The sequence below is a fragment of the Neopelma chrysocephalum genome, unplaced genomic scaffold, assembly GCF_003984885.1.
Source record: "Neopelma chrysocephalum unplaced genomic scaffold, ASM398488v2 Primary Assembly neopelma1_76, whole genome shotgun sequence".
Lineage (NCBI taxonomy): Eukaryota > Metazoa > Chordata > Aves > Passeriformes > Pipridae > Neopelma > Neopelma chrysocephalum.
In genome coordinates this window covers 5,354,713-5,367,191 of record NW_020897737.1, presented here as the reverse complement: position 1 = coordinate 5,367,191, position 12,479 = coordinate 5,354,713, and the positions used below count along the sequence as shown (strand labels likewise).

The following is a 12,479-nucleotide window of genomic DNA, read 5'->3' as shown; positions in this document are numbered from 1 at the left end:
AGGGCTAAAAGGGGGCTATTTTTCCACTCGAACAATTTCCCAATTCACTTCACTGCATGGCCTCCCAGACAGCTGTGCCACTACACAGATAACATCTACAATACTGTAATACTAAGAGATAAAACGGTTTCCTCAGAAAGAGAGCCCAAATTCTGAGAATACCAGAGCAGACTCCCAAGACAAACAGAGATATAACACAAAAATCAGGGGTCAGTTTTATGTTCAACTGATAAAGGCATTGCACCATTTTAGAAAGCATTAATTGAGGAACTACTGTCAACACGGATACAGCACATCTGTGGATATCCAACCTCTTAGAAAGATCATTTTAGCTCCCCTTCTCTCCTATGCTACTGTTACCCTGATCAGCTGTAACAGAAACTGAAGTCCACCTCAGCTGACAAAAAGACCACCAAGGCACTCTCTAATTTCCAAAATCAACTGCTCTGCTAGTCTTCATGCTTTGAGTGCTTGACACCACCTTCAGCTCCAAACAAAAGCCGCTCGGGTGGTACAGAAACAGAAGTACTTCTACCCAGGCAAGGCTCACATCTTGTGACACTAATAAAGCTAAAAGAAGAAGAGATGGGGTCCATCATGAAATGCCAACGTCACTCGATAGCCCACAGGACTCTAACAAGGATGGGCACTGAATGACCAAAGGATGCAAGGCCGGGTTTTCTGTAATATGAGCTATAACGTACCATTACATACATTACATACATACATAACAATACATAATATTAATATGTAAAATGTGCTCTCCTACAGCGTGCTCCATGCAGGAACAGCACAGCTGAGAGGAACCAGGAGATGAAGCCTGCTCCAGCCCCTCTTTATAGGCTACTACATGCAAAGTACTCAGAGATACGCTGCAGATACTGTCCAGACAAGAAGGGCTTTGTTTCAAAGGACTGGGCATACCTTATAAACTTCCAGGTTTTTCTTTGAGCAAACCATTCTGGTTGAACTATTTCTATGTATGGATCTCTAAACACACTGCCACAAAGTCCCAGATAATGGCTCAAATTTTATATTAAATGAAACATGCCATTACAAAAGAACAGCAAACTTTTCTGTAAACTAAATGAACTCGGGGATGAGTTCTTTCCCCACTGAAAAGAAGCCCATTAACTGCTAGTGTTCCTGATACTTTCTGACCATATTGATACTCTTTTGACCATAACACAAAAGTAGGACAGGGCTAGACAGCAGCAACATGAAATACTGACACAGGACTTAAGAAATCTGTTAGATTTATCTGTGGATTATTACAAGATAAATATGGACATAGTTAAGAGTATTTCTGAAACACACAGTTTGCAAAGAATATTTCAAAATTGCTAACTACAGCTCAATATGCAGTTAAATGGCATACCCTTTAGAAAGTTTGGAAGACACGACATATCAAGAGCAGGAATGTAAATCTAACTTTCTAATCTTAGGTAACCTATCCAATACTGTCAAAAAGAATAAATCTGCTCTTTAATCAGATAATGCATTTTTCATCTCTTTTCACAGGCCAAATTCAGTATAAAAGACAACTCTTACTGTCAAAGTCCCTAGCTGGACTTCACCCCAATAGGTAGCAATAAATTCCTAGCATCCTTATTGTATGTACTTAATTACAGAGAATTGCAAGATTTCAAAGCTCTTAAGAAGCATTTATACTGAATGTGTAAATATTTGGTTCATTATGAAATATTTGTTCTTTCATGCTAATATACAGCATTGCAAACAATACTTCCAGTTGCCATGAAACAGTATCAAGAATGCCATATCCATATGGCAGAATCAGATAATTCATGTGATAATTGTGAACAGACTCTAAAAATAGATCTCCACGAGAACTACTCATTAACCTTGATAAGCAATATATGTGTTGAACTCCTGAAGTCCAAAAAAAGCTGAAATTCAGTTACCTAACTGCAGAACACCTAACATGGTTCCAGAAGCAACATAACTACTTTGCCTCAACCTGCACATCCAGGACATTATAGGCTTAAACACTTGTCAGGCTCGCTTAGATGCCTAGGACAGCTTATGCCACCTCAAAGGGCAACAGACACCTAAATTTTGGTACCTTAATCCCACTCAAAGAAAAGCTTGCTGATAAACCAGTCACAAACAGAAATTCTTGTATCATCAGCCAACAGGCTATAAATACAGAATAACAAAATGTCACAGCTAGAGGCAGTCAAAAAGTTCATCTATTTATCCACTACGGAATAAGCATGACTAGAACATCACTGAAAGCTATCCAATCTATTAATCAAAGCTTTTAAAATGGGATGCTCTACAGCCTTCAGTGTGTTCCCATTAATATTACAGTTTTTACTTTTTGCCCTGTGCCTAATCTCAACTTTAACAAAAATCAGCCATTTTTCAGTTTTCCAGCTCTTCAGTTAGAGCAACCAACGATCCTTTATTACAGTGACTTTTTTTTTTGGCACACAGACTTCTGGTGTCTCCACTTCAATCTCTTTTGTCTGCCAGCCTAAACAAACGGCTTCAACATTATTCAGAGGTGGAACTACCCAAGTCTCTATTTCTTGCTCCTTTCATATCAATACTGTCCAGGAGTGTTTTAAATTCTTTATAGGTAATACCCAGAACTGAAGACAGGATTCCAGCTTTGGATTCCCACTGAGAAAATAGTTACTTTCCCTTGTTCACTAGCACTACAATTCATCGGTCAGTCTATAATCCTTATGGTTCCTTCTGCAGTTCTGTCATGCAGGTAGCTTGGTACTCATGTGCTTGAGCAGCTCCTGAATGTATTGCTTGACACAAAAAAAATAAAGGGTAAAGATCTCAGATAACAGGCCCACAACCAAAAGAGCATAACATCTGAAATGCACTATCTACTAAGGCCCTTATTTAGCCTAATGGCAGTCAACATATCTGAAGCTAACTAAAGGCAAAACACCATTTCTGCACAGCACAGGCCACATCTTGCACAAACAGAGCAAGAGAGTGTTTTATGAAATACTCTCTATAAAGCACTGCTTGATCAGGCAAAATTTCAGAGCTTAAAAAGAAATTCAAGTTTAAAAGACAAGCTACCCTAAGAAAGCTAAGTAATGGAACAAAAAACCTGCAAGAAGTAATATCCTGAAACAAAGCTGGCTGCCCCATGGTACAGGGTAACCACAGACCTTAGTACTGGGCATCTGTGTGTGTGTTTTGGTTGTTTTGTTTTCAAGTCTCTGATGCACATGTTGCACCTGCTGAAGGAACTCACACGTGGGTTCTTTTGTGGTTTATGCTTACACATTTCAAGGAAACAGGCAATTTTAATATAATATTGCTGATAAAGAGAATTAGCTAAGCTTTCCTTTCTTCCCCAGTAATGTTATTCAATGAGATAGGTGAACATCACTAATTGAAGTCCATTAAAAAAGCTTTTAGATAAAAACAATGACACATTGAATGCTTTCAAACTGAAAAAAATAAAACTATTAATGTGCTAATTTACATTATACATAACAGAGTACTAAGCTTAATGTATACTAAAATGACATTTTAGTCGTATTTGATACACACAAGCAGAGTCTGACATCCATGTTGTCTTCTCAATACAGCCTTGGAGGAAGCATTTTATGTCATTTTTTAAACTACCAGACTGCATAAACGCAAAACATACTGTTCAAAAGCACTTAGATTCCTACATTCTACTCCAGATTACAATTTTGGCTTTTGCCATACAAAGTCTACCTTACAAATAAGGTAATTGTTATCCTACAGTACAAAACCACTTGCTATTTGAGACAGATTATTTTAAATGGACTGTCATAAGAAAAATTACTCACTCATCCAGGACATGAGGATCCTCAGGACTTTTGTTTTCATACTCTAAAAGCTCAAGGAAACTCTGCATGTACCTGAAATAAGCAAAAATGAGAAAGTTAAAATACTTAAACCTAAAATACTTTTGGAATTTCTTTAATTTTAAGACTACAGTGTCACCTAAAACAACAGAAGCGTTATACACAGTTCTCTGCAAAGGCTAAAATTGAGTGGGATGCTGCAACAAAGGGAAAGAAAGCAACTACAATATATTACATTGAATTATAAAGTATTACTTATGACCTTACAGTCCGCAATTCAGGAAAACTGCTATATAAATCCAGCTGAAGTTAACAGAGAGCAAAACCTCTCCACTGGTAGGTCTGTAATTTCAGATACTTAGTTTTTTTCCGCTCATCCACTCTTTACAGATGTTAAGTTTCTTCCCACACTCCCCTGAGAGCAATCCACCTTTCCTTCCAAAATAAAACTCAAGGGAGCACTCCCCAAAAGTCACACTAACAGGAGTGCACCAAGCTGGTCCTACCAGAGTTCTCCAGGAGAGCATGCCCATCCACACGTTCCCACATCTCCTCACACTTTATCGCAGGCCATGTGACACAACCCTCACTTTCATAAAAACGCCTTACACAACACAGCTCCCTCCAGTTCAGACAGGTGGCTCACAGGAGATTAACTGAGGCTTAAAGCCACAGAGATACCACAGAGGACCCAAAGAAGATTTAAGGCAAATAACCACTCAGCGTGAACACGGCCAGCCTGCTCTGCAGGACACCAGCCCAATAGCAGTATAGATGCTGCCAACTCACATCACTGGGCCTCAGGACCAGGTATCCCCCCCAGAGTAGGTTCATTTAGCAGTACAGATATAGCTTTAAAGACTACAGAATTGGGACCTGTTTCTTGAAGTAACTCACACAAGGTATTAATCACATACACAAAAGGTAGGGTTTAAAATCACCAGAAGGAGCTGTCATTCCACTCCTTTTGCCCTCCCTTTGCTCCTGGTTAAGCACTGCCACTTACACTACAATATCAACACTAATCATATGTGCCTGTCAACAGCTGTAACTCCCTCCAATGGTGAAACAGATTGATTAAAAAAAAACAAACACACCTCTGTCGCACATGAAAACAACTCACTGGAAGGTCTAAACAGCTAAACGTACAGCAAAAGAGCCTACAGAAGGAAAAAGCAAAACAAGTGACCAAGCCTTTCCCCTTTCAGTAGCAGCAACTCAGTAGTAGACCAGATCAGCTCAACAGAATGGCCTATGCATAAGCTCTTTTGGTAGCAGTTCTATGTTAAGACCAGCTTAATCAGGCTATTGAACTTCACCCTACATCTTCAAGCTACAGCAAAGGCAGCACTGTTGTTTACGTGACTCTCTCCAGAACCACCTGCTGCTTACTCCACTCCCATTTCAAGTTGCAACCACAGGTCACTTTGACATTCCTCAGGAAGAGTGACATTCCGTAGGGAGACTGACGTTTGCAACACGGTCAGCACAGTAACATCAGTTCCTGTCCCTCAGTGTGTTTGTGCACTCCTTCAATCATCACAAATGATTACAGAAATCCCCCAAATGTTTGCCACTTACAAGTTAGGCAACTAGGTGATACCTCTAGTACTACTTATTTTATAATGTGTTCCTTTATGCTGATAAGAGATGGCACCAGTTTACAACCACCATCACACTCTCTGAACTCAGCTGCTCCACCTACAACAACAGACAAATTATGATCATCCTCACTCCAAAGAAGATAATGTTCTTCAACCCCCAACTTTGATAATATTATCGAAGTCCTGTTCCTGAAGGACACTACCACACTTGAGAAGCAACACAGCAGGTGGGTTTTACTACAGACCTCCTACCAGAAATCTCCAACATCAGCAGTCCTGTGCTGACACTATGAATAAAACAGCAATGAATGGTGCTGGTACTGAAGGTAGCTCACACCTGATTTTTGTGCTGTGTGGGTTGGATTGGTTGGCTACCATTACTGCTACGAGTTGCATTGAGATTCATACTCTCTGTTAGCTTACTGGGACTTTGGTCCTAAGACTGCAGCCCCTGGAATAATTAGCCATCATTATTCCTGTGCTGAAGGACCAGCATTACTAGGATGTCAGGCAGGGGCAAGCCAAGTGTTTCTCTCATCTGATGCAGGACATAACTGTGCAGAAAACAGTTTCAGTCAGAAAAAGACTAAAGCAGGTCTCAAGCACAAAAAAGCTGCCAAACATGGTCACCAGCCTTCAGTAACCAGCAGCCAAACACCTTTTGAGGTCATTACACTGCAGGTTCAACATAGCACCAGTGAGGAATCCTGAAACAAAAGAAAATTACACTAACTAAATGTTCTCAGGAAATTTATAAATGTGCTGCAGTAACCACTCTTTAATCTCTGTGGTGATGGAGAAACTATGGAAACAGGCAATGCTTTTCCTTTAGGGTTATCAACAACATTTAGATGTCTCTGATTCTAAAGTAAATGAATACTACTTTAGAAGTTCACTAGCAAAAGCACTGCATCCAGCCAGTCAGAGGGACTAGCTCAGAGAAGAGGTTCACTTCAAATCTAAGTTACTCAAATTTCTTCCAAGCCCTTATCTCAAACAAATCTAACCCACTGCCCAATGCCTACCACTATATGTCACCCAGCCTGGGATATTATAATACCTTGTGCATTATCTCAAGTCTCTCAACAGAAACTCAGAGCTGCAAATACTGTACATCTTCTTCTTTTATGCAGGTGTGATCTCCAGTTTGTACACCAAATTCAGCCCCCTCACACACTCCCTCCCAAACACCTCAAAATTAAAGAAATGAAACAAAAATATGTTTAAAAGGAAATTCATGACTCTGGTTAGCTATAAGTAATTCACAGCATTGTCTTCACCACCACCACTACTACACTCTGTCAAAAGGTGAGCAGTCAGCAACACAGTTAATTCCTGTAACAGTGTGTGGAAAAGGTAATTCCCCTTTCATAAAATCCATCTATTTCCTTGCATTTGCTTTTGATTTGAATTGTGGGTGCAGATAGGAATAAATCCTATAGTTACCACCTTCATTTATCAAGCAATGAAAATCAAGACCTTGTGATGTTTAACCATAATTCACATACAATTACCAGCCAGAAAGAACAAAGGAGAAAAGTACCGGAATAATGCATGACTTGCTGTATCATTAGTAAATCAATACAACTATACAAGACACACATCTACAAAAAAAAAAATCCCAGCATATATGAAAAAAAGAGAATGTCAGTTATATTTTGCTATCTTTAGTGAGTCATCAAAAGCAAAAATCAAAGCCAATGCCCTTCAAATCTGTTGTCTTTCTGGTGTTTAATTTTTTATCACAATTCATTACAATTCATCGGGCAAGCTCTTTGGTTTCAAGCACCCTTTAGCCTTGTTCATTTCTTAATTACTGCCAGGTAGATTGAATTCTTGTTAGTCTGCCAATTGCAGTAATTTTAGAATGGCACACTTCATACATGAAAGCACTGTAAATGCCCATAATGTCAACTTCGGATTTTCCTTTCTTTTTTAATTCATGCAAGATACTTTTGCTTTTTTCCTCGATGTGTATTTCACTAAGATATTCCTTTAGAATCACTCTAATAGCAAAGCACTAAAAAGATAAAACAAATCTCCATGGCAACACAATCTTGTTAATATAGTCTCAATGTAGAAAACAGAGAAAGAAACAATTATTAATCCCCAACTGTATTTATTTCTCTAATGGCTCTTTCCCGAGAGATAAATAGAAATGTATAGCATCTTCTAAGGAAAAGTGCTAAGGAAAAATAGAGAAATTTGGCCAGGGTTAAATAAAATGGGAATTTTACATACGACTGAGTAACATATTGTGCAAACCTCACATTTATTTTAGATATTCTACAAGCTCCGACCTTATCCATTCTAAGGTTTTGTTGTAACTATTTCCCCTCATCACATCACATTAGTGACCATATCCTTTATTACAGAATTGTGCCACTGTTCAATACCCTACCTGCAGTGCACTTTAGCTAGAGTGCCTAAAAAAGGCCCACTTCTTTGGAACTAGGAAGTTGCTCATTAATTTTGAAGAACTGACAACAAGGTGCTGATTGCTGATCTGCCTGCTATTTGGAATCATCGCAGTTCACAGCCAGGACACATTAACTGTGTTTTTGTCTGAATTCAATTTATTCCTTCCCTTGCTATCCACACAAAAGATACACATGAACAAAGTTATAAACTCAAACTGGGACAGAGCTCGTGTTTTACCTTTGCACAGACTGAAACACAAACCTATTATTTTTGGTTTATTCACAGTTCACTCTCGGGGTAATGCCAGCTCCATTCAGGAAAATACAACTGAGCAGCACAGAGGAAGGACAGCGGACTTGCCTCTCCTCAGTGCTGCACACATCAGGCTGAGGAACCCAGAAAGGAAGGAGAAAAAAACTGAACAGTGCACCTTTCCTGGGAGCAATCAGGCAATCAGTTGTAAATTCTGCCAGGCAGGGAAGCGCAGTCAGGGAGCACGGCACAGGAAGCAGCAAAGTGCCTCCAGCACGGCCATGGAGATGGATGGATTAGAGAACCGAGGGAACAGGGATTGCCTGAAGCAGGGAGCATATTCTCAGAAATGACAAAATGAGGTTGCTTCCCAAGGGAACCATAAGAGCCAAGGAAATTCATGCAATCCAGAATGTTTGATGCCTGGATGGACAGAGGATTGATGAGAAAGGATGCATGCTGTACTGTAGGCAGGGTTAACTTGCTTTCTGATTCCACTGAAACTAAGTTCCATCTATTTACAGAGCCTATTTAATTTAAAAGTCCAATAAAACCCACTTTAAAGATTAGGACTTTTTTGTATTATTTTCTGGCATGCTGACATTAAGGAATAGACTGGGAACTCAAATTTTAAAGCTCCAGCTTATTTGGAGTCTCACCAAAAGCACATAAAAGAGATTTCTGGTGTGAAGTGGTAGCAGAAATAAATCATAAATATGCTTGTGACTACATAAATTACTGAAAATTAGCAAATAAACATGCTAAAGTGAATGCATTAAATGTCCTTGCTCACTTGTGGCAAATGTACATCATATTTTTGCTTGCATATTAATAAACTGCCAAGCTTCCTCAACCTATGGCATCACAAAACCAAAGGATCATGAAACCTGATCTGAAAGAAAACAACTTTCTTAAAGTGTTTTTGAAGTGCATCAAGACAAGGTTTTTTCATTTTATAAGTTCACAAAACAGTTGAACAGCTAAATTTATATTTACTTACTCTGCTGCATAAAATTCAGGAATCTCTCTCTCTCTCTCAAGGTATTTCTAAGCTTTAGGTTAAGAATCTATAAATACATTTCAAAACCTGCCATCAGCATAGCTGCATAATACTCAAGGTCACTCACACTGAAGTTTGTAAAACTCTTTAGCTTCTATAAAGACCAAAGTAAAACTTAAAGGAAATTTTGACCAAGTTTCATCACCTGGACTTACAAACTACAGGTAAATGTTTAATAAAGCAATTAAAAACCTCTGAACAGAAAAATAAGAACTATGATCTTTAAAGTCGACATCAGGAAAAACATGCTAGAACTCCTTTTGATAATTCTGACATCAGATCACAAAAATATTCTTCCTCATCTCAGTGAAGATACACCTTTCCACAAAAACTGTTAGTTAACTGAGGATCAAAATTAGAAGATCATTACGGAAAACATTTTTATTTCAAACTTTTATCTCTGGGTCGGATATTTTAGCCCATTAAATTAACTACTGGTCTACAGCTGTAATAGTGCAAATCACATTATCATGGAACACTTGATACTGTGTTTTTTCTCTCTTTTTTTTTCCTTTTTTAATCAGTACTATGTATTGTGCCCATAGAAGTCAACACATGAGTCCTCAAATCTCTTAAACAAAAATTCTGAAGGGGGCATCCACTTCAAAAACCCATTCAGTTCCTTTGCTAGAAGTGATCCAAATGTTGTTTGGTCTGCATTAGCAGGGCAGAAGCTTATGCCACAGCACAGACATTTGGACTACAAGAATTATGCAGTACAGTCACTACAGAAAAATTATTTCCTCTTCTTCATTCACTGATCTGTCTACATTTCACTGAAGACAGCTTCACAAAACATCCAGATTAGAAAAGCCCAGAAGGCCTACATATTATCCATTCTTTCCTATTTGGCACAACAACTGCCAATGCCATCAGGAAGATGATAAAAGGCTTCAAACCTTGCAAGCTGCCACTTAACCACAAAGTGATTATTATTGTGTGGCTCCAGAGCATTAACACTTATTTGAAGCACTTAATCTCTATTTCTGAAGTGGTCATCCAGACAGATAGTATTACCTTTCACAGACAAACAAAATACCACATATCCTAATTTATATTTTTTAAGTCTGAAGCTTGATAAATAAGAAACCCAACCCAGCAGTCAATATACAGCCAGCATGGAAGCTCTTGGCTCAAGGGCTATGACTGAATTTAACACAAGCTCCATTAGCTGCTGTTATAGTAGAATAAGCTGCTATTCACAAAGGGAAGTTTGTGTATACTGCAAAGATACTTTTACATAAATTCTTTGGATAAGTATTTGTAGATAAAGAGACAATAAATGCCCCATGAACAACAGTTTTTTAGAGCTTAGTACATACAAGGCAGGAGTCTCCAATCCTCATTGAACATGTCAGCAGGCTAGAAATTAATTATTATGGAAAAGATGACAGGACTTTGAATCACTTTGGATATACACTAGTTACTACAACAGAGAATGTTGTTGACTGGATGACATCAGATTTTTGACCTATTCCATAACTTCCACTGAATACCAGGTTATGTTTTTAAAGATTTAGCAATGAGAAGACAAGGAGGTTTAAATTTTCTCTCAGCATTTTTGACAAAGGAAGAATAAGGAGAAAGAAGGAGCTATTTCCAGTCATGAGTGCAATACAGTAAGGAATGTTTAAAAATCTTGCTCGTCAAGTTATTGATTCATTCTGATTACCTGGGAGACAACAGTATGCTTTTACTGACTTACAAGACTAACTTACAAATTCTTACCTAAGATCCACATTATTTACTTAACATTAGACAGAAGAAAATGAAACTTCATTTGACAAGACACATACACTATCAACAATTCAAGGCAGAAAACTGACTGATTCAGAACAATTCAATCTTGTTGCAAGCAGAGCAACACACAATGTTAGTTTCACAATTATTTTTCAATGCACTTTTCCCTAAACTTACCAACTCTGTACTAGCCCAACTGAAGGCCTGTTAAGTAAGTTATCAGGCAACAAATTGACTTCTCTCATGGTGTTTGCCAGTCGCACAGGGAGTTCTTTCCGCAGAAACATGTATGACGTCTTCTCACATGCATTGTCACGACCTGTTAGAAAGAAGGAAAAACAGATGCCCATTGCAGCAGATCAAAGTTTAGACTTCCCAGTGCTAGAAGATTTTAAAAAAACTTGTGAAACTAAATACAGTTCTAAAACAATTTCAGTGCCCACCTTCACTTTCCTCTCACTCCCAAGACACATATTAAACTTTTACCTTCCCAGAGGGTAACCATTTTTGTCTGACATTTTTCCTCATTTCACATCATCTCATCTTCTCATCTATAAACAAAAATCTCTCATCCTAGAGATAAAATTCAACAAATATCAAATATTTTATATTAGCTGGAAATACGACCCCAAAATACTAACTTTTATCAGTACAACTTTTTTACTAAAGTATAAAAAGTGAATACTGCACACATAACTGCGGGTAAGGAGTGAAAACAAAAGACAAAGCAGCATGACAACGGTTCAATGACATTTCACATCTGTCACAAGTTCTTCAAACTTACTAAGTACTTAAACATTTGAGCAGCACCTGGAGGGAGCAGCAAAGGTCATAGCCCTCCTAGGTCTAGCCTACAAAATTCTCACCAGCAACCTGAAAGGAATGTGCAGTACTCATCACCACATTCCCATTTGTAAAAGCAGCAGCTGAGATTATCTTTGACTCTCACTTTTAAAACAGATTTTTATCCAGCACAGTATTTTGAAAATAACATATATATATGTATAAAAATCCAAAACAGTCAGAAAGTAAATAAACGGATCCAGCAAAGTAACAATACTTCCCTGGAGACCCAGTTAAAATAGTGATAATTCTCTGAAGCCACCCTACACAAACCATTGCCAGAACCAAAAGACATGACTAAGAGCACTCTTAAGCTAAATTAGTTACTAAAGATACATGTAAAATTTTAACTACAAATATTTAAAAGCAAAAGATGTTAAGACACTTGCCCCAATAGTTCACATGGGGGATCAGACCTGACTTGACAGTTTTTTGTATTTTGCAGCATTTCACAAGTGAGGAAGTCTCCATCATAACTAATTTCCAAAGAGTACAGGTAAATAAAAACAAAAAAAACAAAAATCCATGTTTTACTTGTAATGAACAGTCAGTATTCTGCTTTCATCTAAAAAGACAGCAAATGCCTTTTGTGATGATAACCAGTTCAACTGCCTGCACAATTTGTGAGTGAATGGAAGAGCTATAAATTACGTTCAAGTAAACCAGAAAGTGTTAAAAGCACTGCCAGGCACATAATCACTGAGATTCGCAATTTGAAAGACTCAAGTA

The 12,479-nt window shown here is 38.1% G+C and overlaps 1 protein-coding gene across 4 annotated transcripts in view; it reads right to left on the bottom strand.

The window, feature by feature from the left end:
* The window catches only part of PDK3 (pyruvate dehydrogenase kinase 3), a 52,130-nt gene that overhangs the window by 21,913 nt on the left and 17,738 nt on the right, over nucleotides 1–12,479 (bottom strand). For all 4 annotated transcript variants that reach the window (XM_027689142.1, XM_027689143.1, XM_027689144.1 and 1 more), the window contains 2 exons: nucleotides 11,085–11,226; nucleotides 3,813–3,884 (listed from right to left, as the gene is read on the bottom strand). In XM_027689142.1, the coding sequence (XP_027544943.1) occupies nucleotides 3,813–3,884; nucleotides 11,085–11,226 (214 nt within the window). The remainder of the gene's footprint in view (nucleotides 1–3,812; nucleotides 3,885–11,084; nucleotides 11,227–12,479) is intronic.